The sequence below is a fragment of the Psilocybe cubensis genome, chromosome 1 (assembly GCF_017499595.1).
Source record: "Psilocybe cubensis strain MGC-MH-2018 chromosome 1, whole genome shotgun sequence".
Classification (NCBI taxonomy): domain Eukaryota; kingdom Fungi; phylum Basidiomycota; class Agaricomycetes; order Agaricales; family Agrocybaceae; genus Psilocybe; species Psilocybe cubensis.
Window position 1 is genome coordinate 1,947,777 of NC_062999.1, and position 27,172 is coordinate 1,974,948.

At 46.7% G+C, this 27,172-nt stretch overlaps 12 protein-coding genes across 12 annotated transcripts; 8 read left to right on the forward strand and 4 right to left on the reverse strand.

Annotated features, from left to right (window-relative positions):
• Nucleotides 1-23: 23 nt before the first annotated feature.
• JR316_0000611 (putative secreted protein) lies at nt 24-1,562 on the reverse strand (the record flags this gene model as incomplete). The annotated part of the gene is made up of 8 exons (XM_047886425.1): nt 24-281; nt 338-597; nt 657-878; nt 931-963; nt 1,022-1,064; nt 1,120-1,208; nt 1,271-1,294; nt 1,355-1,562. The coding sequence occupies 8 exons, from the start codon at nt 1,560-1,562 to the stop codon at nt 24-26; spliced, it is 1,137 nt and encodes a 378-aa protein (XP_047754171.1).
• A 1,264-nt stretch (nt 1,563-2,826) lies between these two features.
• On the forward strand, nt 2,827-4,312 carry JR316_0000612 (Pathogenicity cluster 5 protein d; the record flags this gene model as incomplete). The annotated part of the gene is made up of 4 exons (XM_047886426.1): nt 2,827-3,042; nt 3,100-3,379; nt 3,438-4,054; nt 4,115-4,312. 4 exons carry the CDS (start codon nt 2,827-2,829, stop codon nt 4,310-4,312), a joined length of 1,311 nt encoding a protein of 436 aa, XP_047754172.1.
• Nucleotides 4,313-6,972: 2,660 nt separating this feature from the next.
• Nucleotides 6,973-7,982, forward strand: JR316_0000613 (Short-chain dehydrogenase cctT; the record flags this gene model as incomplete). Its single annotated transcript, XM_047886427.1, has 4 exons — nt 6,973-7,028; nt 7,101-7,306; nt 7,369-7,519; nt 7,574-7,982. The coding sequence occupies 4 exons, from the start codon at nt 6,973-6,975 to the stop codon at nt 7,980-7,982; spliced, it is 822 nt and encodes a 273-aa protein (XP_047754173.1).
• A 445-nt stretch (nt 7,983-8,427) lies between these two features.
• Nucleotides 8,428-9,119, forward strand: JR316_0000614 (Myosin regulatory light chain 2, smooth muscle minor isoform; the record flags this gene model as incomplete). The annotated part of the gene is made up of 3 exons (XM_047886428.1): nt 8,428-8,641; nt 8,691-8,953; nt 9,009-9,119. 3 exons carry the CDS (start codon nt 8,428-8,430, stop codon nt 9,117-9,119), a joined length of 588 nt encoding a protein of 195 aa, XP_047754174.1.
• Nucleotides 9,120-9,370: 251 nt separating this feature from the next.
• Nucleotides 9,371-11,626, forward strand: JR316_0000615 (pH-response transcription factor; the record flags this gene model as incomplete). Its single annotated transcript, XM_047886429.1, has 5 exons — nt 9,371-9,650; nt 9,704-9,735; nt 9,789-10,023; nt 10,080-10,307; nt 10,371-11,626. The coding sequence occupies 5 exons, from the start codon at nt 9,371-9,373 to the stop codon at nt 11,624-11,626; spliced, it is 2,031 nt and encodes a 676-aa protein (XP_047754175.1).
• A 374-nt stretch (nt 11,627-12,000) lies between these two features.
• JR316_0000616 (Putative transcription initiation factor TFIID 111 kDa subunit) lies at nt 12,001-15,859 on the reverse strand (the record flags this gene model as incomplete). The annotated part of the gene is made up of 14 exons (XM_047886430.1): nt 12,001-12,269; nt 12,336-12,372; nt 12,446-12,572; nt 12,633-12,784; nt 12,840-13,156; nt 13,222-13,618; nt 13,668-13,917; nt 13,966-14,129; nt 14,182-14,277; nt 14,338-14,562; nt 14,609-14,793; nt 14,845-15,142; nt 15,192-15,340; nt 15,400-15,859. The coding sequence occupies 14 exons, from the start codon at nt 15,857-15,859 to the stop codon at nt 12,001-12,003; spliced, it is 3,126 nt and encodes a 1,041-aa protein (XP_047754176.1).
• Nucleotides 15,860-17,310: 1,451 nt separating this feature from the next.
• Nucleotides 17,311-19,002, reverse strand: JR316_0000617 (Ribosome assembly protein rrb1; the record flags this gene model as incomplete). The annotated part of the gene is made up of 4 exons (XM_047886431.1): nt 17,311-17,644; nt 17,697-18,381; nt 18,439-18,762; nt 18,819-19,002. The coding sequence occupies 4 exons, from the start codon at nt 19,000-19,002 to the stop codon at nt 17,311-17,313; spliced, it is 1,527 nt and encodes a 508-aa protein (XP_047754177.1).
• A 458-nt stretch (nt 19,003-19,460) lies between these two features.
• Nucleotides 19,461-20,216, forward strand: JR316_0000618 (Microsomal glutathione S-transferase 3; the record flags this gene model as incomplete). The annotated part of the gene is made up of 6 exons (XM_047886432.1): nt 19,461-19,489; nt 19,553-19,722; nt 19,775-19,820; nt 19,877-19,988; nt 20,049-20,094; nt 20,146-20,216. The coding sequence occupies 6 exons, from the start codon at nt 19,461-19,463 to the stop codon at nt 20,214-20,216; spliced, it is 474 nt and encodes a 157-aa protein (XP_047754178.1).
• A 345-nt stretch (nt 20,217-20,561) lies between these two features.
• Nucleotides 20,562-22,071, forward strand: JR316_0000619 (uncharacterized protein; the record flags this gene model as incomplete). Its single annotated transcript, XM_047886433.1, has 4 exons — nt 20,562-21,035; nt 21,093-21,488; nt 21,538-21,637; nt 21,692-22,071. The coding sequence occupies 4 exons, from the start codon at nt 20,562-20,564 to the stop codon at nt 22,069-22,071; spliced, it is 1,350 nt and encodes a 449-aa protein (XP_047754179.1).
• A 568-nt stretch (nt 22,072-22,639) lies between these two features.
• JR316_0000620 (putative RNA-binding protein) lies at nt 22,640-23,855 on the forward strand (the record flags this gene model as incomplete). The annotated part of the gene is made up of 4 exons (XM_047886434.1): nt 22,640-23,141; nt 23,194-23,250; nt 23,315-23,565; nt 23,619-23,855. The coding sequence occupies 4 exons, from the start codon at nt 22,640-22,642 to the stop codon at nt 23,853-23,855; spliced, it is 1,047 nt and encodes a 348-aa protein (XP_047754180.1).
• Nucleotides 23,856-23,989: 134 nt separating this feature from the next.
• On the reverse strand, nt 23,990-25,314 carry JR316_0000621 (Integral membrane protein sed5; the record flags this gene model as incomplete). Its single annotated transcript, XM_047886435.1, has 7 exons — nt 23,990-24,016; nt 24,071-24,322; nt 24,377-24,558; nt 24,611-24,635; nt 24,695-24,946; nt 25,000-25,046; nt 25,104-25,314. 7 exons carry the CDS (start codon nt 25,312-25,314, stop codon nt 23,990-23,992), a joined length of 996 nt encoding a protein of 331 aa, XP_047754181.1.
• A 219-nt stretch (nt 25,315-25,533) lies between these two features.
• JR316_0000622 (Glycerol-3-phosphate dehydrogenase [NAD(P)+]) lies at nt 25,534-27,057 on the forward strand (the record flags this gene model as incomplete). The annotated part of the gene is made up of 8 exons (XM_047886436.1): nt 25,534-25,826; nt 25,877-26,033; nt 26,089-26,113; nt 26,168-26,264; nt 26,315-26,427; nt 26,478-26,755; nt 26,815-26,836; nt 26,900-27,057. The coding sequence occupies 8 exons, from the start codon at nt 25,534-25,536 to the stop codon at nt 27,055-27,057; spliced, it is 1,143 nt and encodes a 380-aa protein (XP_047754182.1).
• Between the last annotated feature and the right edge of the window lie 115 nt (nt 27,058-27,172).

A 27,172-nucleotide genomic window follows, 5' to 3' on the forward strand; every position in this document is an offset into this window, starting at 1 on the left:
TGTATGTAATTATTAATCAAGGTTTATGATAGTAAAAATGGTCCAAATGTCGATGCAATGAGCAGCGCAAGCCCTGTGAGTAGATAATTGTAGATGCTGAAATGGTGCAAAGTGGTTCCCCCGCTTAGAGGTTTTGAAGTAACACCTGTGGTTCCGCTGCTTCCCGAGTTGGATGGCCCATTGGAGGTTGCAGGGGTGGCAACTGGAGTAGCAGGATTATACGGAACACCGTTGATGTCGGCTGCCACTTGGAACACAGAACCACCGCCATATTCATAAAACTGCGTAGACGCATGAGTGTGATTTAAATCTTGGAGTAAGTAATGAAAAGACTGACATCAACCAACAAAAAGTTGGGTGGACGACCGTGATCGGCAACACAAGTATCAACATGCGCGCCGAGCGAACCGAAACCAGATGCTGAATTCGTCCGATTCGCATTATCAATGTCTGGGACAGGTTGCCCGAGGAGCATTTTATCCAAGAAGTGGTTAATGAGAAACATCTGAGAGGTAGGATCGCCTTTAGTTCTGTTGACATTACAGTCGAAATTTGGGTCGACCACATTGAAGGCAGTTTCCCAGATATTGGTGAATTCTATAAAGGCAGAGATCGTTCAAAAATTTGGTACGTTGACAGATGACAGTAAAACATACCATCAAGAAGATACGGAACAGAGTTGAAATCTGCAGCATTATCCAGGAATGTCAAAAGTCGTTTTCCAGAGTCTATCAGAGAGCCTAGCGTAGGCCATTGAGACGCTGGCAAGGTCAGGGAAGGGGGCGCATAGGAAAGTTTATCAAGCCCTACGGCCTGGAAAACAGGGGCATAGCTTGAAGCAGGTAGATTATCGATATTGACGATCAATAATGAGAGGACTATGGAAAGAGTGATGAGGAAGATTCGGTAATGATGCAACAAGCCAAATACCTTCATTAGGGTTCGAATCCATCCATTGTTTAACTGCCAATTGTCACAACGTCTTGAGTTTCACAGCATCAACAAGACGTGATTGTTTTACCTGTCGTCAAATAATCCTGCAACGTGCCACCATCATAGAGGGACTGTTGCAAAATATCCGTGAGATTTTCGAAACCCCAATGTATGGATTGTACTGACGCAGGAAGTATGGCACAGCCTAATCACTCCACTCTCGTTATGGGCTTGCATCTGAAGCATTCGAATGCCATCGTTCAGCTGTTGCGTGACTGCAATGGCGTTCAGCCCCCTTTCCGCATTTAGTCCCATATTTCAGAATGTTGATACATACTGGGTTGGTCTTGGTTGGCAGCGACTGCAAAAATTCGAAAAATGAATTCATAAATGAGGATGCGTTACGTTAGACACAACTCACGATTGTTGACGCCAATTGCATAGGAATCATGAGCACCCACGAAAGTGACATTTCCAAAACTACGGTTGCAGAGTTCTGCATGTCCATTGCATACAGTTGCACGACGATTGAGAGCTTCCGACGCCAGCGTCGATCCAGACAGAGCATGAGTTAATGATGCAGTAGAAGCAAGCGTAAGCACAGCGAGAGATGTCAGAGACCGGAACATTCTAGCCTTGCTAGTTAGTAAAGAGACCAATTGAAAGAGCGTAAGGTAGTATCGTTGGAATGCAAAGCAAGTTTAGTGGTGTAGATGTGGTGGACAAGAGTCAAGGCACACTTCAAGCCGGTGAAGAACGCCAGCGCCCAAGAGAACTTTAACTGCGGCGACTTGTCCCTCGGAAGTAAATTAAAGTCATCACGTGATCGACCTGACATTGATGCTGATACAGATGTTTGACTTGAATTGAACACGAAAAACATAGACATTTAGATTAAGAAAGACAATAGCTAAGGAATACATGGCCTCTGATACATTTATAGTTGGAAATCCCGCATTGAAGACATGATTATTTAGGAGGTGGTTCGGGTGGTCTGTCCGCCAAAGGGCTAGAATCCAGACATGCGTGCTTGACGTCACAAACGCGGAGAGTATGAAAATGATCAAATTGTGATCCTCAACATGTGTATAGCCTGGCGACGCAATCCGAAGTTACGGGCATGGTAGAGCTCATTTTCTCCATACACCTGGGTCATTTGAAGTAGAAATGTGTCGAAAGGTGATTGATGGGCATCGGGATACGCGGCATTTTCCCTGCCGCCTTCTTCGTACCATGCCTGACAACCACTGACCCTACATCTACCCAAGGACCAATAAGTCGCAATGAGCCACTAACAGGCGTGAATACACGCTATCTCTGGATAGAGCGTTTGGAAGTGGATAAACTGTGGAGAGACAGGATAAGCTTGTATTTTTAGACGTGGTTAGCAACCAACATGACAACGAGTGAAAGTTGAGCTGCAAGATAAATCTGGTTGAAGGGATTTGCACGATTAAAATAAGTGATGAATGTCGAGGAAATGAATGGCTAACAGGATGAGAAAGTCAAAGGAATATAGAGTGGTTGTGTGGAATAGGAGGGGATTTGAAAAAAGGAGATTGAGGGAGATGGGGAAGAGGTAACCGAGTGTGAGATAGAAATTGGCCGTTGTTGTGTCAGGGGATGGCGACGGAAAGGGAACGAGATGTGGCATATGGTTTATAAGGCACAAGGTTAAAATCCTAAGCCCATTTTCCCTTTCCACCACTTCTTTCCCCTACAATTTCTTGCTCTTGCCAAAGGCAGTCGCCTAGTGCGCCAGAAGACTACGATTGCCCGACACTGGTGTCGTTTTCTTTCTTCTACTGCGTCTGAAATACTTTGATAGTCTCAAGCCCTCAACGCGTCCATTCCTTGTTCATTTCTTCTTTGCTTTTTAATTTGCTATCCACCATGTTCTCCAGATCAATTCTTCTTGCCCTCTTAACCTTTGCCCTCGCCGTCCAGGCTGACCCCAATTTCAACAAGTTTGGTAACAACAACAAGTTTGGTAACAACAACAAGTCTGGCAACAACAACAACAACAACAAGTTCGGCAACAATGGCAACAAGTTCAATCAAGGAAAGAATCCTTTCCAGACCACACCCGCCGCCGTGGCTAAGTGCACTGTATGTCCTATTTCTGTCCTTTGTGATAGTCGCCCATTGTGCTAATTATAATTCCAGACCACCAACACTGTCCAGCGGACTGTCACTGTGACAGCTCGGGGCGCTGTAGCTACCAATGTCGGGAATGGGAATGGCAATAACGGTAATAACAACAACGGCGGCGGCAACAACAACGGCGGCGGCAACAACAACGGCGGCGGCAACAACAATGGTGGCGGTAACAACAATGGTGGCGGTAACAACAACGGGGGCGGCAACAACAATGGTGGAGGTAACAACAACGGCGGCAACAACAATGGCAATAACAACGGTGGTGGAAATCCTCAGACGTCGTTGTGTAAGTTGGATTTGATACTTTTCATTGTTCCAAACACTGATTTTCTCTGTGCTCTCAGCACTTGATCCTAAGGTGATCGCGACCGGGTTCTCGAATAACGGCCAAGACGTCCCAACACTAGGACAGGTCGCGTCCTTGACCTCCTCGAACAATTTCATCAACTTCTGCTTGACCGTTCCCAACCTTCCTATCACCAATGGCAAGCAGATTACAACAGGTTCTTGCAATCCTGCTCCAATCGGCGTCATTCCTTCCATCGATAACATGCCCTCTTCCAAGTTCGTCTTCCCCCAGAACTTTGGCACCATCAAAGCCGGTACTACGTTCGATATTGAGATGGCCATTCAGAAAATGCAGACCGGCTTTTTCGTTAATGCTCAGGCGAACTACTTTGCTGCCCCGCAGACTCTTAACAATCAAGGACAGATCCAAGGCCATTCGCATGTTGTGGTTGAGCAACTCACCTCGCTCACACAAACTACTCCCACGGATCCCCGCAAGTTCGCGTTCTTCAAGGGTCTCAACGCTGCTGCTGTCAATGGAAAGCTGACCGCAACTGTCACTGGTGGACTGACTCCTGGATTCTACAAACTCTCGTCAATCAATTCCTCGTCTAACCACCAACCTGTGATCGTCCCTGTTGCCCAACACGGATCTCTGGATGACGCGATTTATGTAAGAGACATGCCTTCATAATCTATTTTAATATTTCTCATTTTTGACCATTTTATTTAGTTCACGGTCACTGCCGATGGGAAACCATTGAATGGTGGAAATGGTGGAAATAACTTTGCAGGAGGTGCTCCAGCTGCTTCTCCTACAACGTCAGTGAAAGCAGCTAAGACTACGTCTTCTGCGAAAGCCAGTTCTACCTCAAAGAACAGCAATAAAGGCCGACGAATGAGTAAAAGGGCTCTCAACCGTCTATCATAGGTATAAACTTCCTTGATGGAGCACGACTATTATTATTATTTTTTGTAGATGCAGTGGAATGAAGGTGGCTCCCCGTCATTGCATGACCAAGGCGACTGCTTTCTTCCCTTTTATTTCCACCTTACGATTTTCCACTCGCTTGTAGTTGTGTCGAAGCATCTTCTGCGATTTTGCTTTATACAATTCTGTCATTATACCAATTCGCGGAGTATCCGAAATATTTCCATCTACTTTGTATGTAGCATTTATTTTTTTTCTCTTCCGTCCCAGGATTGGACTCCCTGCGAGTTGAAGATCTTTCGTTCTAGCACTGTTTAGTCTTTCTTTAATCTACCCTCAACATTGCCTGAGCGATGAGGCTGAATGTCGAAACCATTGCGATTGTATATTCAAGCTGGTCGTCTGATAATGTACCTGGGGCAGTGATATTACTATGGCCTATGGGTCGGTCTGGGCTCCATTGTCTCTGGCGTGCTGGTAACCGGGGCCAATATTCATTCGCTTCAAACATTGAGCGCTCGCTCACGCCGAAGGCTAGATGTCGGCTTTTCCAATGCCCAGCATTGCCTCGAGATGATGCCAAAAGCATCATTGTATTGACAAGAACAGCAGGGACGATTTCTTATCATCCTCTTTCAGATTCTCAAATAATAACCATGTACTGTAACGCCAGGGGGGAGCTGTGAATGGCCTGAAGTCGGGGTTTGTCGGCCCCTCGAATCAGCGATATACATCAAAGCATTTTTACAACCGCTAGGTATGGCTAATCCGTGATTTGCTGATTCATGAACGTCGTACACTGGTCACGAATAACCAATGTCATTCTCAGCATTTGTCCGGCGGAACGAAGGACCGTCCTGTCGTTGTTGCTTATACACATGACCCGCGTTTTAAACATTTCTCTTCTCTATTTCAGAACGCAAAGGTCATCAGAGAGGTGTTCCTCATGAGCCCTCATGGCGTATCTCATAGCCTTGGGCATGATTTAATAAATCCACGGATGAACTTGATTGCGTGGATTAATCGTCCAGCGAGATCAGGTCTGATCAGGTCATTTAATAAGTCGTAATCAAAACGCATAACATCCGATTGGTGATGGGCGTTGTCTACTTACACACATCATGCTGAGTTTGAAGAAAATAGTGCTCGGGCTTCCGGTCCAAGGATCCACCATGAGGACGAGGGCCTGAATGGTAGGGGAGGTATCCCCGTCTGCAAGAAAGCCGGCGATGCACATGCCATTAGAACGTTTGTTGTATTTGTTTATACAGTCAGATGGAATGGGAGAATCAATCATTGCGTACGGGTTGCTAATTAAAAATTGTTTTCGGCCAAACATTGAAAGCTGAAGTTTCAGCAAACGTCGACAATGGGAATGGTGTTTAGTAGATGCATCGTAGAATGGAGACATCGTTGTATTCGGAGTGACGAATGTTTACACACTTTTAGCTTGAGAACTAGTTTACTAAGGCGTCAGCATGGGTAAAATATGAAAGAGGAGTTCTAGGACCCACCGTGTGGCTCATTGACCTACTACAACGACAAGTCCCAGAATAATGCAGACGAGGTATGGTCAATGTACACACGAAATAAAAATACTAGAGTTCTGCCAGTAGAGGCACAGTTGGAGAAGAATGGAAGACGATAAGGCTTTCTCATCTGTATCCGGGTACAGCGGGAAGGACAAGGTAGGGTGGAAACGAGATTGTCCTAAAAGAGGTCCGACAACGCTTGTTTATGTTCCGCTCACCGTGACTTCTCTCGGAGACTGGCATGGGAGCTGCAGGATAAGTGAGAGAGGCGTCCAGGTAGCCTGGTAGGGATAACAATTTAAAAGCATATTAATAAATGGACATGGCATTGAGATTTCAGGTGGCGCATCAGGCTCGAGTTAGCATATCTCCAGAAGTACGAGTAAAGTTGCACGGCGACAAAAATACCTATCATGGAAAGGACACCAAGGCGACTATAAGGACAGCACTGGCATATCAAAAGAAGAGATTTAATTAGAAAGGTGAAGACCTCTGACACATAGTTTATTGCAATTCTGGTTTCCCATTGCCAGAGAGATTGGGCCGAGGATGTTGACTGGGTCGGACAGCGTGCTGATGATGGGTAGAGAAGTGCGTTGCACGAGAAATACGTGCGCCAAGCGCCTATTTTGTGCTATTTTGAGGATCGGGACGTCGGATGGATGGGAAAAGAAATGGTCTGAAATGCAATCGCTGGACATAGTGGCGGCATGTAGGCACTATTTTTGAACATGGCGGTTCTACTTTTAGAACTGTGTCGTTGAGCGTCCAAGTCAAAAGTGACATACATACCCCAAAAAGGGAAGAATCCCGGTGACCTCGCTAATCAACAAGGCACAACATACACCTGTGATATTGATGACATCAATGTTCGGTATTCCGGTTCTGTAAATACCGGCCTCTAAACGTCACTCTGTGGTTGCAGAGAAAGACACAACAGTCCTCGAGTTTGTCTCTTCAAAATACTATTGAATAGATGCTAAGAAAGTTTATTCTTCGTTCTAATTTTGTGTCAAACGGGCCAATTTTAGTAATAGGTCGTGTGGCCAACATTTAGAGCTTGAGAACATTCGAATATCAGTTCTTCTTGTTTTACCACCACCACCACCACATTCATAGCCCATACACATGCCTCGCGTTGTTCTGGTCACAGGTTGCTCTACAGGCGGCATTGGCTATGCACTGTGCGTACTTTATTTGATTTCTCATGTCAAAAGTGGATTGGAAAGAGTGCTGACAACATGAAACCTCTTCAGTTGCGAAGAATTCGCACTTCAAGGGTGCAAAGTGTATGCCACGTCGAGAAACATCTCCAAGATTGCCGATTTTTCCAATGAAAATATTGAGAAACTTGCTCTGGACGTGAATAGCGATGAGAGTATTACACAAGTGGTTAAACATATCCTCGAAGCTGACGGAAAGATTGATGTGGTTGTCAACAATGCCGGGGTCACTTCCCCAGGTGTGTCTCCACAAAGTTTTCCTTACGGAGGAACCTGGAGGTCTAATGAGAATATTTTCAAGGACCGCTTGTCGAAGTACCCATCGAACAAGTGAAAGAGGTGTTCGAAACAAATACCTTTGCGATCTTGCGTGTCTGTAAGGCAGTCGTGCCGGTAATGGCGAAACGTGGATCCGGCACAATTGTTAACATTGGATCTATTGTTGGAGAGATGTAAGTGATTGGTTTATCTTGGTCGATAGTTGATGCTGATAGTGAATGACCTAGATCGACCCCATGGTCTGGCATTTACTGCGCCTCGAAGGCTGCTGTCAATACCCTTAGCGAAGTCTTGTCTATGGAATTGCAGCCACTGAACATCTCCGTGCTCCACGTGGCCCCTGGGGCAGTCCAGTCGAATATTGCCAATAACGGGGCAAGCCGATTCAGTCTGGAGCCTGGTTCACTCTATACCGACTATATGTCAGATATCCTGAGGCGTATCTCTTCGAGTCAAGGGCCCAATAGCATGCCGAGCCAAGTGTTTGCTCGAAAGGTGGTTGGAAATGCGCTCCGCAAGTCTCCACCAAGATACATGACGTTAGGGGGGAATGCGACACTGTTCAAAGTGTTCAAATGGCTTCCTCGGAGCATTGTCCTGTATCTCCTATGGAAAGCGTATTCGAAGAGAGGGTAATGCCGGTGAATTTTCAATTTTCCCAGCTTGGTTGCAGCATCTGTACAAGCTCTCAATTCACGATTTCCGAGAACTCTGGAGAACGTCTGGAGACTTAATGGACTTAACCGGGATCATGTAGAGGCAGATTTATAGATTTATTGTTCGTGAGAAATGTCAAACACATCGCAAAGGCTAAATAGAATTTGTTTCCGACAACGCCCGCCATCGGGATCTCACAATGAAAAATTGAAGGGGAGGATACGGGAAATGCTGGCGGATTTAATTGATGAAAGAAAAAGGACAGAGATAATATTGTTTATTGTGATTGTGCGATCGACGAGGGCGGTTGTGTTGACAAAGGGGAGATAGCACCGCCACAATCAAAGTTGAATGGTTGATTGACAACGAAGACAAACTTGGACAGCTGTGATCACGTACTGTGCATGCTTAACCTTGAACGACGATGTCGCGCTATCCCGACTACCTGACGCCGAACACGACGCCGTTGAAGCTGACCAAAGGACAAAAGTCACGGGCGCGACGGGAGCCCTCTGGGGTATTTTCGCTGTTCCAAGCTCCGCAGATCCAGCAATTCAAGGAGGCGTTCCAGCTGATAGACCACGACAAGGACGGGTGGGTGAACGAGAGCGACCTGAAAGAGATATTTGCGAGCCTGGGTGAGTGCAGATGCAGATGATATATGAAAAGAGAGCTGATGGTAGACAGGAATCTCGCCATCGAAGCAAATGCTGGATGAACTGCTGAGCGCGCGACCTGGAGGCGACACGCGAACAGAGACGGGGAACGAGCGAGGAATCAATTTTACAATGTTCCTGACGATGATGAGCGAGCGGCTGTTTGAATTTGACACAGAAGGAGAGCTGCTGGAGGCATTTGGATCGTTTGACGAGAACGACGCGGGGGTGGTGAAAGTAGAGGAAATGAAAAAGTGGCTGAGCGAGGTTGGAGAGGGAATGGACGAGCGGGCGGTGGGTAGAATTGACTGGACTGAGAGAGAGAAAAGGGACTGACAATGGCTTCCAGATTGACCGGCTGCTCAAGGGCCCCTTCACCGACCGAGTTGGGAATTTCAACTACCGGGAGTGGGTAAAGGTACTGCGGGTGAATGACGCGGAGGAGGAGAATACATTTTAGATAGAGTAGCTTGGCGTCTGTTTGTGTAACTGCCAAGGCCACTGGGCCGGGATGAAATTCGCGGGAATCCAGTGCCAAGCATGCCCCCGAACGGGAGTCCCCGGGGTCCCGATAACGGCAGAGGGTTTGGCCAAGACTCTCTTGGCCTTTGCTTGGCCTCCATCGATCGGACACACTTGACACTGGCTTGGCAATCAGAGGTTTAAAACAAGATCACCATGTCTCCCTTTTCTCCCCACCACGCCAACAAAATGTCGCCCGCTCTCCCCCCGTCCCCCTCCGCGTCCCCCGCCGCTCACCCGACTGACTCTCCCGCCGACAACGACGCTCCCCCGCCCCAGGAGCCCCAGACTCACCGCTGTCTCTGGGGCGACTGCGAGCATGCCTTTGTCGACCCCGAGACCCTCTACAACCATCTCTGCAACGACCATATTGGCCGCAAGAGCACAAACAATCTCTGTCTCACCTGCAACTGGAAGGACTGTGGCACCACCTGTGCAAAGCGCGACCACATCACCAGCCATCTCCGAGGTGAGTATATGCGCTTTTTTTCTCTCCTTGCTCACCCCGCAAACCGTCCCCAGTCCACACTCCGCTCAAGCCGCACGTCTGCGAGGTATTTCTTTCTCTTCCTGTCGTCCCCCCTCCGTTCTGATCAGCCCTCTTTAGATCTGCAAAAAGTCCTTCAAGCGTCCCCAGGATCTCAAGAAGCATGAAAAGATCCACACCGAGGAGCATCACCAGCAGCACAAGCATTCCAAGGCCATCACCGTCGTCGATCCAGCCTATGTCTCCCGCGTTCGTGGCGACTCGGCAGCTCGCTCCGTCTCCAAGCCAGGCTCCAATGGTCCTCTCAGGCAGTCCAGCGTCCGTCCAAAGTCTCATTCCGCTTCGCCCTCCGATGGTGAGTCTTCTTATTCTGCGCCGTCGCCGTCCTCACTCAAGGCCCCGTACTAATAGCTGCCCATTTTGCCCTCTTACCCACGCCCTCTCCAGAATTAGGACACCCATCTGCACATCCCCACTCTCACCACCACCAGCATCAGCACCAGGGCTCGCACGAGCTCTTCATGCAGTCCAGCCAATCCATGTCCTCGTGGGATGCCCTCAGGCCAGACGCCGTCGCAACCGGCTCAAAGCGCTCTCATGATTACAACGTGGACGATTTTTTCACGGACATGAAAAAACGTCGAGTCAATCCTTCCTATGACCCTCGTTAGTTGAATCATCCGTCTAGCCTCCCATTTGCAGATCCCTCTAATGTCTGTCCATCAGGTATGGCGGAACGTCTCAACCACATCGCTTACCAACAGGGCGGTGGTGGTCCCCACCATTCCAATTTTAATCCCCGTTCCGTCTCTCTTGACATTCGCACTCCCGAGGAGCTCGCCGCCGTCAACGAGTTTCTTGTCACCCTCGGCCGTGATGTCTCTGGCGCCAATGGTCGCCAGCAACAACCCTCTTCTCATTCCTCTTTCAGTAACGACAATTATTTCGACAGCAACAATCTCAGTCAGCTTGGTCTCACTGGTATGCCTGGTATGCCCCCGCACAACTCCAACTTTTCAGAGTCCTCGTATGGTGCCAGTAACAACAGTTCGCTCCCACCACCACCGCCACCCCAGCATTACAGTTCTGCCTATCATTCGTCCCGCAGTCACTCGTCTGTCCAGCCCCAGCCCCAGTACAGCAACAACATGTACATGAATGAGCCCTCCCTGTCCTACCCTGGTGAATACGGCTCGTCGAACTCTGGACATCGCTCGAACCGGAGCCACCACCCCGGATCTACCAATTCGTTCCAGAATCCTTATGCACATGCCCATCATCCGACCCCTCCTCTGGACAACAGTTCTCCTCATTCCACAGTATCGACTCCTGTCACGATGACCCCTCCCCAGGTGCCACTGATGATGCCTCCATACGATGGTCTCCGCCCCTCCCGTGGCGCACCCCAGCCTGTAACTCTTTCGCCCCCAGAGTATGCGCAAAAGAATATACGCGCTATGATCCAGCTCAAATCCGTGCCGACGATGTCGCGGCCTGTTCTTCCGCCTCCGCCCGTTGAGCGCAAATTGCCTTTACGCTTACACCAGGCGCCGGTGTCAGCTTCCTCATCGTCGTCGTCCAAACAGGGATCATTATATCCCCTTTTGACATCAGGGGATATTCAGTACAAGCTCCCGCCCATCAAACAGATGTACAGGTCGCCGTCACCCCCTTCGCCTTCGCGTGAATCAACACCAAGCTCGACACACTCGTCACCCCTGTCGCAGACGACCGTGCTCCCTGGGATTCGTTCTATTGCATCGGGGGGACATTCTCCCGATTCGGATGATCTGACTCACGAGATTGGCCGCATCGAGCTGGACCGCACCAAGGATATTCCTCAAGAGGAGCGCAAGCGCCATGCTAAGCTCATACTTGATCTCCTCGTCTCCATCAATAAGGACTTTAAGAGTCGCTACCAGCATGGATCTTCCGACGTTGAGATGTCTGTTGCATGAATTATTAAATAAATTTTTTCCCAGCCCTTTTGCCGTTATGTGTTGTTTTTCTTTTATTATTCTCTTGTCGTTCCCTCTCTTGTTGCATAATTACTTTTTTTTTTTTTTCAGATCCGTTATAGCTATCCCAAAACCACGAGTATATGTACTGTATTAACCTGATCCTTTGACGCATGTCTGTACCTCACCCTTTTTTGAACACTTGCTCGAAAATACATCCTGTTGGCGTACAAAGTTTATCCGAGATGACAATTGAATGTGAATTTGGATTTGCTATCACAAGCTCCTATCACGTAATAAATTATGTGTTTTGTACAAACATCATTAAGTAACCTAAAAAGAAAATAAAAATGAAAGGGTACAGAGGTAATCAATCATGTCCGTTTCAATGTCAACTTTATTTTGGGACCCGAAGCGGACGGGGTCGCAGGAATGATATCATCGTCCAACGCTGACATGGGAGGACTGGTCGCCAGTGGCGAAGGGACGGCTGCAGGGTGGCCAAACACGGGTGGAAGTGGGCCTCGGTTGAACCCCAAGTTTGGCAGATTGGTGGGTTGTGGGCTGGGAGCAGAACCGGACGGTGTCGACGGTACTGCGCCGCTATTAAATTCAGCCCAACGAGGACATTTCCTATTCGTTTCTATACAGGTGTGAGAGAGTTTGGTCAAGTCTAATAAAATCTTTTATGTGAAAGAAAACAACATACTCATATGCCCCATCTGACCACAATGCCCACATCGTCGCTGTTTAAAAAGACACAAGCGTTCAATGATCTGAAAAAAAATGACGAGCAACTAAACACAGGTTATGGCATACCGTCGTGTCCGGTTTGACAGGTCGGTTGAGCTGCATGGGAGTCCCTCCCTCTTTGACTATCTTTGCATTCTTACGATGCAACCGCCGTTCTTGATTCTTCTTCATGCGGGCGATTTCTTCCTCAAGCCTGTCAAACGCGTATTAAACGTTGATGAAGCCTTTTAAGGAATAGGTCATGGCAAAATACCTCTTCTTAGCTCGTTTATCTTTGTCGGCATCTCCAGTGGGTGCCAGCGAATCGGCAAGTGTCGCCTCTTCTTCCAGTGCTTGTCTTCCCCGCACATACGCCCTGATAACAGCTGGGTCTCTAATAATTTCCGTCTGCCATACACCGTCAATCTGCAACATGACCTTTAGCAAGCTTAAAATAATAAAATAGACTATGAGAACCTACAAGTCTCTTTATCCTTAGAACGCTTTTACTTCCGTCAGGTCCTATACTACCTTCTCTCTCGCGTTCTAAAGAGGAACCTCGACTGGGCGCGGGGGAGGCACGGTTAGACGGCCCCGAAGGACCCGCGACATGCGAAGATTGTGTCGGCGGTTTCTTTGCATCCTTCTTGTCTTCCTCATCTGACAACTGTGGCTCATCTTTACGACTGAGAGAATCGAACTGCGCTTTCCATATGCGCTCGATTTCCGACTTGTAGATGAGTTGCTGTTCGGCAACATTGTACCGGTGGGCAGATTTGGGCCTATTTTCGGCTTCCGCTGAGGAGATAAAGAACACATGAGCGTTGAGACATGCGGGTGAACAGCGGCGGAGGACACTGTACCCATTTTCTGCTCGTAATCTTCGCCCGCTTTAACGAAAATATCCTTCATTGAGATCCTGATGAAACTAAACGCTTCACCACGACCAGATGGATCTCCTTCACCGTGGAGTCGGAGCATGGCCTTGGCTTGTGTGGCAAATAAGAAATTTTTTGTTGTGATCCAGGGGGCCAACTGTTGTTCGATAGAGAGATTGGATTCATCCCCTTCAGCAACATCAGCAGCATGGCTGTATCCTGCATCTTGCAGATGTCGTTGTCCAACCTGCATACTTTCTGTGAGAACAACTTGCTCGGGGCCTACCATCTTCAGCATTTCTGCGTCCGTGGGAACCGTCCAGTTAGGTTTCAGACGCCAAAATCCTTGGTGAGGGCCACGTCGATGATATTCCATGAATTCCTAACCGTGGTATTAGATGTAATGATCTTCTGATTGAAAGTAAACATACCTTGAGACGTTGCCGCATTTGTAACTCGTTCTGGTCCGGAAAATATTTCATTAATCTCGATATTTTCAGACGTTCCCCTTGACTTTTCTTCAGTAGCTTGAAAGCGATAATTTGTAAACGGTATTTGATCGTGTTGGTTATTTTGCGTGAATGGGGCCCTGGAACCTCAGTTACAGGATACGTCTGACCAATGACGAAAAGATTTTTGATTTCTCGAAGGTAATATTTTGTATCACCCTTGATAGTGTTTCTACTCAAATGTCAACACTCAATACTCACGAGTATGGGAATGGCTCACCTTACGACAAGGAAATCAGTCGGATAAGGCTTGTGACGGAAGAGGGGCGCTCTCATGAGATTGTTGTAGAGCGCTGGGATTGTCTGACCAGGATATACATATCCAAATTTCATAAATGGAGATTCGTCTTGAGGCTCTAGGACAAATGGGAACCCAAGATCGCCCTGCAAAGCATGAACAAATATACGATGACCAGCCACGACGGAAGCATCTTACTTTTGGAACATGCTCATCTTTTTCATCTTTCTTGCGATAATAGTTGACAAGAACACTTCCCATGCCAAAGTTAGGTATGATTGGAGGATGCTCTTCCTATTCGTGATTTAATACTTTCTTTAACAGCATGACGAGTACACGGAAAGGAAGACATACAGAATATTCCCAGAGAACAAAATTCGACGTGTCGCGAAGACTGAGATCGCTCGTTTTCCGCAATCCTTCTCCGACGTTGCCACCTTTTCCAAGTTTCCGACCGGCCTTATCTTTCTTCTTCTTCGCAGTTCGCACTTTAGAAAACCGCAGTTCAATGTTCGAGGGAAATTGCAAAGCTGGACGATGAAATGATCGAGCTTCTTGTTTCGATAGCCGAGTTTTGTACTGAAACGCAGATGAGAATGAGCATAGATTTCAAAACGTCACTTACAAATGGCAACTGCAATTTTTGAGCCGGATAGGCATGCTCCACAACAAGCTGGCCAAATGTTTGTCGCACACGATGCTTCCCACCATCTTTGGCCACCTCATAGAAGGCGTCGTTGGAGAGATTAAATTTATCTTTAACTTGGCCTCCGTCTGCCCTTAGTCTCTTCCTTGGACGGACCGTCTCCGCTTAGCAAAGTTTCAGTAGATGAAAGATGTAGAAATCCATATGATCCTGACCTGGTCTTTCTTCGGGTGTCACATCGTCTTCGTGATTGAATTCTAATTGTGTAAAGTCACGGAAGGGGGCTTTAGGGCTCCAGATAATACTTTGAGTCCAAGAACCAGATTCCAAGGCTTTATTGATTGGGGTTGTTAGGTCTTTCTCTTGACTGGGTGCTGTAAGACTTTGGGACGAGGCATTGTGGTTATTTTCTGGACCATAAACTATTTGATCTTCCCAGTTAGAGAGTAGTACCAGATCGAAAGTGCGGTCATCCAATGGCATCATGACGGGCACGCTCGTATGCTCGCGTTCCTGGAAAACGATTTATAATAGACATGTATCCAACAATGGGATTACATACTTCTAAAGCCTTTCGAAGATCAGCCTCGACATTCCCTGACGAGACGACCTCTTCTACTCGTTTGTTTTCTACCTGTCGTTTGGCATCACCCACGACAGCGTCTAGGAAACCTTTCGGGTTCTCTCTTTTGCGCGGATATACGGTTTCGACTGGGTTATGGCAATATAAGTTAAGATAATATTTCGTTCCGCACATATCAATTACTGACCTTGATATGGACGCTTAGACAGACGTGACTTTCGAACGGCATAACCCTTGAACAATTCGCTGAAGTCCAGAATTTTATCTTTCTCGAAAGCAGGAAAGCGTTCATAAACGCTCTTGGGACGCTCTACGAGACGCTTCACAACACGGATACGCTTCTGTTTCTGACGCAGTCCGCCTGGAGAGTGGACCTCTTGTTTGATAGCCGTGCCGTCCTCTTCCTCCTCCTCGCGCATCTCCCTGTCTATCTCATCCTCCCAATCCTCGCCTTGTTCTGGCCCAACAGCATCGTCTTCGTCCCATTTGTCGCTATATATTTGGCTCGAGTTCAAAGCTGGAATTCCAGATATGCCTAGTCTGTTGGTAAGCTGCTCCCCCACCGGTAAAGCGAGGTCACCAAGAACATGGTTGATTGAGAACCCAGTCAAAGCTGAGATAGCATCGTTTTCATCCTGGGCGGACATTGGAAGACTAAGTATAGAGTAGTGGTATACTTTTGGATAGAGGAGCAAAAATCAGCCTCCCATGGATGAAGTGCTGCAACACAGAATTGTGGTCGATACTTGAGCAAGTTACTAAAGTAGTCTATTACTGGCACAACCCTCGGAGCCTATAGCACAACACGAACAAGCAATGAGCCCATCAATGAACCCTGTTGGCAATATTCCCTTCAACTTCGCCTACTACATTACTAGGTTCACTATATGCCATGGATTCACATATACAACAATCCATTGAGGTGGTTTGCCTGTTTTTACGAATTCATTGAAATAAACTTTCGCTGAAACTGTCGATTTGAGGATTTACACCGACACTTTAAAAACGCAGGTTCAGATGCTCTATTCCGTATCCTGCCTCAAAAGGCGCAAAAATCTTTGTTAACATCAAGTGATACTTCAATCTAATTTTATTTTTTACCAGATAATGTGGACTTGAAAGCTTTATTTGCTGTGCCTAGCTCACGACAAAATGTTATTTGTATACTAGGAGTATCCACGGCGTAATCCAGGAAATTCAAGACCCTGCCCATTCGCTCTGCAATAACGCATACACCTCTCGAAAAAAAAGGAAACTATCAGAATTATGCGCACACACAGAAAACGATGGTAATCTGGTTGGCATGGATGTCATTAATGCGCCTGAAGCTAGAGAATGTCTCACCCCCTTGAATCCGAAAACACTGGACATGGTTCTCAAACGCGAATGTGATGATTTGGTTCAACTTATGGTTGGCTGCCGTCATAACCCATGTATAATTGTAATCTAACCGCCCGCACCACTTCACCAGGATGATGCTAAAATTTGGCTGGTAATCTCCTCCCCGAGGTATGATCATCTACAGTGTATTCCGCTCATGATTCCGGATGATTAACTGGCAATTTTGTTGCAGTACTTCCGTCGCCGGTGACACTTCGCCTTCATGCATACATGATGTTGACCTGGTTACTTACTAATTCTAGAATTTGAAGACGGTACGCACACAATTCCCCTCCAAGAGTGTAGCCAACAGAATGTTCAGATATCCTGGCCGAGTTCCATCGTGCTCAGGAATCTGCCCTCAACATCCGCGATTCTGCCCGAAAATATTATCTTGAAAGAGGCAAGATATGCTCGAAATTAATCAAATACCCTAGCGTGGAGGATTTTAAAGTAACCTTTTACAGCTCTTTTCTTCTACCTTACTCGTCAATTAGCATCTGAATCCTTTACCTTTACCAGCATGCTCTCAAAGAGTACGACGAACAACGTGTTTATCTGGCACGCCAACACTTGTACGACATACGAAATATATATGTCGTCCTCAACGAGATGATAAAGCGCAGTCTTACCGTGGGCACTTGATTTCAATTTGAACATGGGTGGCTAGCACCCAAAGTGTTATCGTTAATAATCGCATGTATTCCACTGTATAATATCAGACTGAAATGGTTTTAAAAATGTTGAAACCATCTGCAGCCGTGCTGATAACTGATCCTGGTATTTGCGGATGCCAATGAATTTCTTTGACATCTCTTTGTCCCTGATGGACGAAAAGTAGCTGCGGCGGGACTTCACTCTCTCCATTGAAAGATTCGCCCATGCCTGCTTCGTCGTCATCTTGTTCGACAGCAAGGTCCCACAGCGTGACTTGATCGTCTGCACCTCCGGCTGCGAAAGTGGATTCTTCAGTTGGGTGCCACTCGATAGATGTGATGGGTGCTTTGTGCCATGTGAATGAGGCAACAGGTGCTGGGTCGATGGATTTTGTTCTGTAAACTTAAGGTAAGTATCTGAATGGATGAGAGCAGTCACAAAGCTTACCCTGATTTCTGGACATTTCGAAGATCCCATGCCTTGATCGCTCCTTCGTCACCTCCACTGACTATCAGGTAACTTGTTAATTTATTCCAGCTGATGACATTTACATCGCTGTCATGAGCGGTCTCAATTCCAGCTACACTTTTTCGTCCTTTGGTTCGCACATCCCAAAGTCTGATACTGCGGTCTGCTGAGCATGAGGCAAATACTGTTGGTTCGGTCGGACTCCACTGCAGATCTTCAATACTCGATGTGTGAGAAATGAACGGCTGTGATAGAGCGTTGAATCCTGAAGGTGTGGAGGTTGTCAAGAAGATTTTGGAATGCACGTCGCCTGTCAATAACCGAAGAGATGAAGGTCCGGATGCAGCCCAGTCCATTGCAAATCCTTCGGCCATGCCATGTGAGTTTATTGTAAACACAGGAGTTTGTGCGCGAGTTTTATCGTAAGTGTAGCCGGGGACGTCAAGCGATTCAATTAAACGACGAATGTCCCATATGTGGACTTTTCCGGTGTCAGCCCAAGTTGCGACATGATATGGTTGTGATGGAAGGGGATAGGACGATGTTGGCTGAGCACGGATTCTGTTCACACCACCGACATGGGGGATTGATCGGTATTCAAGAATGGCATCTTCATCCAAATCATCGTCGTCTTCATCGTCTTCGTTTTCGGAATCCGAATTGTCTAGAAACGATAATGTTCGAGTCACATTTTGTATTGAAATAGGAAGGACTCACTTACTGCCGTCCTTTTGCGTTCGGTGGAGAGAACTCATTTTGCATACTACGACCTCGTTTTTGTTTGCTGCATCAGCTTGAGTTCCTGCGACAATATAAGCAGTTTCAGGAAACCGTTTTCGTTGGTCTCCGAGGTTGTCTTTTAATATATCAAATGATAAGCAGGGCCAGTTAACGCTCATGGAATGACGCATGATATAAACGGAATCGTCAGGTTCAAGAATTTCGTCTTTTCCCAAGGTATCTCGACCAGGAATGAAGACCTGATGTGCTTGAGGCAATTCGTCTGATTCCTCGATAGCGGGGAGAACCTCATCAACATCCATTCCTGGGATATATAAACATCATTGAGTGAAAAGGTCATTGAAAAAAGTTGACACTTACCATCGTCGTCGTTTCCCTCGTCGTTTCCGTTCACTACCTCTTCGTCGCTTTCGATATCATCCTCCCAAGCATCCTCAAATTCCCCCATTTCATCCATAACAACATTTTCTCGTTTAATCCCATCTACAGTAGCTTTTAAAAAAGGCTGCCCTGTCTGAGCTTCGCTCGCAGCCCGTTTTGACATTTTTGTAGGGAAGATATGAGTGATCCTCGTTCTGTGCTCAAGACCGACTTTTTTTGATTAGATCCACGTGATCACAACTGGATCTGGATGGGCTTGTTCCCCATATAGACTGGGATCATCAAAACTGTGAGAATTTCTACTTTCGGCGAGGAAATATGATTTCGAATTCACGAATTTACTTTCCCTAACGCCAATCGAATAGCGCGTATTCGCTGAGAATGTCACCGACTTGAGACGAGATTTCAGATTGCATGCATATGTATACGTTCTACTTGTTTAACACGCGTCTACGCCTCTGATCTCACCTTGTGGAGCTCTGAATCGAGGTCTTGAAATCGTTTTCAAATTCAAAGTAATCGTGCGTCAATTGCCAGCGGATATGTGAAATCCTGTGAAATCTACGTCGTTTGGTGACAGTCAGCGACACCCCTTACATTGCTTTTCATCTTTCTTTTATCATGTCTATTAGTGTGACTCTTCCGGACAGGTTCGTGTCTGGCTTTTCCTCCCGATGCTGATAGTACGTCCCGTTGACAATCGATAACTACAGCTTCGGCTATGTGGGTGCCTCTCTTCTTTCAACGGTTTTCCTCCTCTTGGGACAGGGCTCCACGGTCGGGAAATACAGAAAACGAGCTGGAATAGCCTATCCTCAGATGTATGCGGAAAAGGCCCAAGCAGACGCCTCCAAGGACGCGTTCCAATTTAATTGTGCTCAACGTAAGTGCAAATTTACAATTTTCGTTACATACCGTCCAACTTCTTTGAAAAGGTGCTCATCAAAACACACTCGAATACATTCCACTTGTATATGCCATGTGAGTCGTTATCGTATCAAAGGTTTATTAGCGTTAATGTTATCACCGACGGCCAGTACCATAATGACCGGTATCAAGTACCCCATCTTCGCTGCTTCGTCGTGCGCTCTGTGGACCTTGTCTCGCATTTCATACTCGAGAGGCTACATTCAAGGCGGCCCAGAGAAGGTACATGCCTTGCTACTACTTTTTCTCTTATTTATGATTGAACAACATCAACTGAAATAGCGCGTGAATATTCTCTATCTTCTGGGCACTGTCGTTGGAATAATTGGTAGGAGAGCTCGATCTCTATATGTGAGCCTATTTAAGTTGTTCAAACCAGGTCAAACTGCTGCTGCGACGTATGTTGTTGGTAGCTGGGTGTATGCAGACCTCGCGGCAAAGTTCTTGTAAAAACAACGCAATGCAGTCTTTTCAAGTGTGGGAACGATAGCCAACTGTCTGATGTGACCCTGGTAGTTCCCTCAGACAGACGTTTTTTGATGTCCGTATAGTAGTTTTTGCATTTCGATTCAACTATAGTACGGAAAGGTAGTCATTCTACCTGTGACTGAGTGCGTGACCAGTGTGTTTAATTACCCCGTAAGGTAATGCCATTCTAGCAACTCGGTAAGGCTGCTTAAATAAAGCATTCACCGTCGATTCACCGAGCATTGGCCTCACCTTCTTCCACAACCACCCATCGACTATATCACAAAGATAGTTTCCCTTTACGTGAACAGATTGTAGTCTAGCTCGATGCCTAAAGCGTCTTCCAGAGCGCCTCTCCCTACTTCTTCATCCGATTTTGCTTTGCCATCGACCTCGTCAAGTCCTGGCGCTTCGTCGTCCTCTGTTACTCTAGATGACCCCAGTTTTTTGTTCAATCGTCTACGGCGGTCAAGTCTACTTCAAAAGTCTACGTATCTTGCCGAACCTGGTCGGTTACACAGTCCTTTGGCTTCTTCTTTCACCCTTCACGCCAGACGACGAAGTCAGAATGCAGTGATATCAGAAGAGTCAGAAAGCGACAAGGATAGGATGATGACAGACTCTCCAAATAGCTCAGAAACGCATACTCCGCCTCTGAAACTCGGTACAAACAGTGAAGAGGATCTTACTTCTAAGCCAGCAATCAGACAGGTGCCATTGACCCCGCCGCGACGGAGGTCTTCAGCCAGTATTGATGCCTCAGATATGCCCACCATATTTAACCGCAGACTCTCTTTTCCAGTGAGTGTAATTTTCTTTTTTTTGTTCATTTTACGAGGTTAAAAGTATGTTCTGTAGCTTAAGCAACCACGTATATTGAATCTTTTGGCGGAGTCGCGTCCTGAAGAAATTGAGATTAAATCGGAGGCTGCTTTTCAAAAATTAGTAGCATCCGTATCTGAACTACCAGCACAACCACGGACACCACGGGCACTTGCTGATCGTGGGCGCTACCCAGAAGAAGCGGTGCATGAAGAAGTTACAAGAGAAGAAACTCCTAGTGATGATGAACTGGAACTGGACGAAGGCCCCTTTGCGTTCTCAACACCGTCAGGAACTCAACCTATAAATATAATGAAACCACGCACTCCAGGGGGCAGCATATCAGGAAGTATTAACGGTGATGAATTAGGTATGAGCATATCAGAAACATCGTCGAGTCTCGGTGCAGCAGCTATGGACATTGATACAGCAGTGGGTTCTGTTATTATTTTCTTGTATTATTGTTCCAACTTCTTTCAAGCCTTTGGGTTCACCGTTATTGCCATCTATGGGGCCAATCACCCACTGGAGATACACCCCGCCTCCTACAACCAGTGCTGTTCGATCTAACAAACGTAAACGTACGGATATATGTCGTCATTCTCTAACGAGTTTGTTCTAATCCCCTTTCACAGTTGAAGATCGTTTCGACCCTTATCCAAGCAGCTCAAAGAGGCGGGCAGTGTCTCCATCCTTACAGTATCTTCGTGAATCGCATCAACAAACAAATTCCCCCATTTCCAGGGGTAGTAATCCCCGACATCCTATCGCTATCCCGGTTGCTACATCTACTGCAAGCTCGGCAGCTTCATCACCTACAATCTCTAGTGCTTATCCTCCATATCCTCGTGGCATCAATATCACTTCTAGTCCTACACTTAGAGCAACAATGACTATGCCTAGTCCCATCCTGCGTCCTTTGTGCCGCCGTCGCGATGAAGAAGATGAAAGAGAGATAGAAGGGGCAGGGGAAGCTGTTGGTAGCCTAACAATTGGGTATAACCTCTTCGCATAGCACGTGTGGCCTGAATTGACTAATATTTGCAGCGCGGGTGAATATTTTCAACCGCTTGAGGCCCTTGCTAAAGACAAATCATAAAGCAAATGGCTTGCCTTGTTTCATTTATTTTCTCCATAACATCATCGAGGTTCAATTGGGTTATATATTCGAATGCCAATGTAATTCAGTAACCATTTTGTATTTGTAACCACTGCTAGTTTTTCGTGGCTTGTAACACACTTCTTGTCGTATTTTGACATAAATCGGTAATGTGTTACAATTTTGTGATCTGAAATTGAAGTCATTGAGAGCTCTATTATCGACTTCTCACTGGAAGCAAACACTCTGGATTGAAAGAGATAATGAGAGAACTGGAACGTGGCACGTGGCAAATTCCATCAAACTGATCCCAATTTGGTAACGGCAAAATCTGGAGATCCACACGAGTTTTGAATTTAACACATCTCATCACAAACGCTCCATCCTCGCAGGTTCTTCGTGTTTATCTTACACAGAACCTCTATCGTGATCAAACCCTTCACAAATCCCACCAAAAGGCTGTGTGCGCCACGAGTTTACCACGATGAATAGCACACAAAAGCTGACGAAGAAACAGAAGAAAGGACTTGCATTCCGCGAACGCAAGACAGGAAAAGGACAAACCAAAAATGCCGTCGTCGATGACATGGAAACTAATGCAATCCCTCTCATGGAAGACCAAGATCTCGCTGGCTCTGACAGCTATCCGTCTGAAATTCCAGGAGGTGACGACGAGACGAAAGGCAAAACAACAAACGTCCAGAACAGGGTTGAAGGCGAGCCTAAAGAAGGCAAAGTGGGGGCCAAAGGCAAAGGCAAAGGCAAAGGCAAGGCAGAGACAGAGACTTCTATTGTGGCCGTGGAAAAGATGAAGGGTCAGCCGAAGAAGCGGAAAAGAAGTGATGAGGATGAGGCTGAGAAGGATGGGGATGAAAATCTACAGGACGGAGTCAAAAAAAAATCAAAACGCAAGAAAGTTGACGGCGACAAGGTCATTGGCGGAAAGGCTGATAAACCAACTAAGCAACGATTTATTCTTTTCCTTGGTGCGTCCCGTATTTTATTCTTTTGTGCCTTTGCATTCATTACGCTTTTCAGGCAACCTGAAATATACCACCACGGAAGAAGCTATCAAGGCTCACTTTGCAGTCTGTGGTAAGTTTCTTGGTTTTATTCATTAGTAATTTCTTGTACCAAAGTCTTGATAAATTCTTGGTAGACCCGCCACCGACAATACGCCTTCTTACCCCCAAACAGACCACGCCAGTTTCTTCACAGAGACCGAAGTCGAAAGGCTGCGCATTTTTGGAATTCTCTCATCGGAATGCTCTTCAGCAGGGCTTGAAGCTTCACCAATCTATGCTTGACGGCCGCATGATCAATGTAGAGCTCACTGCTGGTGGGGGTGGCAAGGGAGAATCACGATTGATGAAAGTTAGAGAACGAAACAAAGCTCTGCTAGGACAACGCGTACGTACCATTCCGTTAATGATCTCAGAGACTATATTTACTTGATCGTGCAGGAGGAACGCATTGAGAAAGAGGCGAAACAAGATAATTCCTTCCCAAATCTACCCAGCAAACCTCAAAGGTTTTCTGCCACCTCCGGTTTGGAACAGAGACCCACTAGTCGGAAAACATGGACTGTTGGTGATATTGATGACGGCATAACGCACAGAGGTGGAACACGGCATCGAAAAAAGTCAAAAGCTCCTTCGAAGACATGGGGAACGGGGGTAAATGCCATTCCAGTTGGATAGTATGTGGATATATTGAACCCATTCCTACTCTACGGTATCGCTCTGAAAATATGGATATTTGATTAAATGTAATGTCCGTGATAACGAAAAACGCCCCATAAATATAAGCGTGAACCTCATACCACCTTCAGCGATCATGATACGAGAATGAAGACAAGGAACTGCGCGCCGTCCATGAGCAAGCCTTGTGCTTATGCAAGAGGGAATTCACTTACAAACACGATGAGAACGCCAAATATCTTGAGCATCAACCAGCGATTGCTTGAGATACTTGCGTAGTATTTTAGAAGTTCCCGCTGAGCACCGCTCACATTTGACATGATATCATGTGTATCGGCGTCAATGCGTTGGACTGTTTCCCGTTGCTCCGCGACCATGTTGGCCAGTTGTGTAAAAATCTGTCCCAGCTCGGCGATAGTTGTCTCAATGGATTCAATCGCGGTTGATCGTTGTTGAATATACGAGTCCTAAATTTCAAACGATCAAAAAGAAACTCTCAACCAACCCAACGGACGTCATACCTGCTGCTCTACAAGTTGCATTTGCATGAATCCGTTTCTAGAGCTCCCTCCACCCTCCTCAGCGGAGTTGAGATCCAGAGATAGAACGTCTCCATTTTGTGGTGCCCTGCCCTTGCCCTTTTGGTCATATGGATTTGAGCTTCCATCACCCATAGGATCATTACGCTGAGGGTTATAAAGCACTGTAGCAATGTCAGAAAAAGTTGCGTAATGTCTATACAGGAAGGTGCATACGAGAAGGGGCCTGATTGGCAGCGGACTGTGCGGTATACATAAATTGCTCCGTTCGATTTTTGGATTCTTTCATGTTCTGCCGACAAAGTAAGTTCGAGAAAATATTCCACATGCGTCGAGACATGCCTGCGTCCGAAGCTCTAGCACGTCTTTAAATGTCATACTCGTGGTTGCGAGTTTGCCTTGAAGCATCATTACGATGTTGTTATTATGTTCGTCTATCATTTTGGCCTCCGGGGTCGTTGAGGATCCATGTCGTTGTTTAACATAAGTCTGAAGTGCCGCTATCTGCTTGTTGATATTGGCAATGTCTTGTTTTATGATGAAAGTAAGCTCCTACAAGTGAGGATGAGCTTGAGATGGTTGGAAGTCTTGGATAATGTGCATACGCTGATTTCGACCGGCCGGTCGTCAAATAGTGTCTTTCGTTTAGCCACTGACATAACATAACCAGGTCAGAAATTATACCAGAAAAATCAGGAAATTGAATTACATTGCCCCAGCTTGTTCAGTTTGATCGTAGTTGCACTGATATCCTTGCCAATAGACGAGGCCATTCGAGAAAACTCGCCTTTCGCCCCGGATTTAGTATTGGCTTGGAGCAGACGCTGCTTTGCCTCTGAAGCGCGATTTCCAATAGCAGTCCTGCTGCGTATTGAGTCTACGCATGATTTGAATTCGTGAGTGCGGTCTTGAATGGACATTTAAAGGAGAATTAAGGAGCTGAATGGAAAATGGTATTGACAATGACAGGAGGGCGGCAATGGCAATTGTAACGTGGCGCACGTGATTATACGCGTTTTTGGATGGACGCCAAGGACCCCTGAATCACGGCTCGGAATCGTTGCTCAGAGCCGAACTCTTCATGCATGCTTGCCTCATTTCGTCGCTCCTTCGCTTCATTTCCTAAACGCTCACTCGCAATGGTCTTCTCAAAACCCCAGCCTGCATCCAACTCACGCGTTCTCATATTCGGCGCCGGAAACTTTGGCTCCTGTTTGGCATCCCACCTAGGAGACTCGCAACATGAAGTATTCATGTGGGCTCGAGAGGAGGCGATCGTAAACCACTTCAATCTGCACCATCGGAACCCTATGTATCTTACTGAACATAATTTTCCCTCTAACATCACTGCTGTGGGTCCAAATATGCCAGACAAGGACTTTATCAACAACGTCGATGTCCTGCTTTTTGCCATTCCCACACAATTTTTAAGGTTGGAGAACACACCTTCCTATCACATGTTCTAATGGAATCTTAACACAGGGCGACATTGACAACACTGCGCCCATCCCTCGACCTCAACAACCTTCCGCTTATAATTTTTGTCAACAAGGGCATTGAAGTCGGTACAAATGCCTTGACACTGGAAATCATCGTAGACACCTGCGGTCCCGAAGTTGCAAATGCAGCAACATTTATCGTATGTCGGCGTCGCCCCAATATTGCCGCATAATCACCTGACTTTTGATGGCCAGTCAGGCCCTTCCTTCGCGAAAGAAAGTAAGATGTGGACAAATATGTCTCCTACTGCAAGCTGACCAGCGGGCATAACAGTCGTCGAACGCCAGCCGACCTCTGTTTCGGTGGCTTCACTCACAGAGCGAGAAGCGGTCAAGGCCGCCACCTTGTTTCATCAGCCACACTTTCGCTGGTTTGTTGAGCTCCACGAATATAGTGCTTGGCTAATTTTAGTGTTGGCAGCTACACCGGCGTAGATCCCATTGGACTTGAGCTCTCTGGCGCATTGAAGAATGTATACGCCATTGCATCTGGAATGTCGGACGGACTTGGTTATGAGAACAATACGAGAGCGAGTCAGTCCTGAAAACATTGTGGCTTGGGACATCAATAACCATTGCAACAGTGATCATCACCAGAGGACTATCAGAGATGACCTGCATCGGAACAGCGTATGGGGCCTCCCCTTTAACCTTCCTGGGCCTGGCTGGTGTAGGAGATCTGTTCCTCACCTGCAGCTCGTCGAACAGTCGCAACTACACCGTCGGTTACCGACTGGGACAAGGGGAGAATCTGGACGTAATCATCAAGACACTCGGAAGTGTTGCAGAAGGAGTCCCGACCACAAAGGGCGTCAAAAAGATCATTGAAGAGCTGGGGATCAATGCACCAATTGCGAGCTCGGTAAGTTTGTCAAAGCTTATGACGGGAATAATTGGGCTGACTGCTGCGGGGATGCAAAGGTATATGATGTCCTCTTTAACGGTATGTTTCTCGGAGTATGCATCTCCGCGCTGGCAGGGCCTGATATTGTGTTGTATTACCCAGGGAAAGACACGCGCGCGGCTGTACGCGAACTGATGGAGCTACCTCCGTCGAAGGAACTGGAATTGCCTGCCACTGCTGGAGGGCCAGCGCGACGACTGCTGGAGAAACTAGGACAGAGCACAGAGAAACTGACGGACATTATGCACCCACATCTGTAAAATACATACTACCTACTATACAAATTGCAATATAGACTTTTACTTGGACTATATTACCGAAACCGGATAAGGGAATGGTCACGTCACAAAGATCGATCTGTTTGTGCCCACGCTT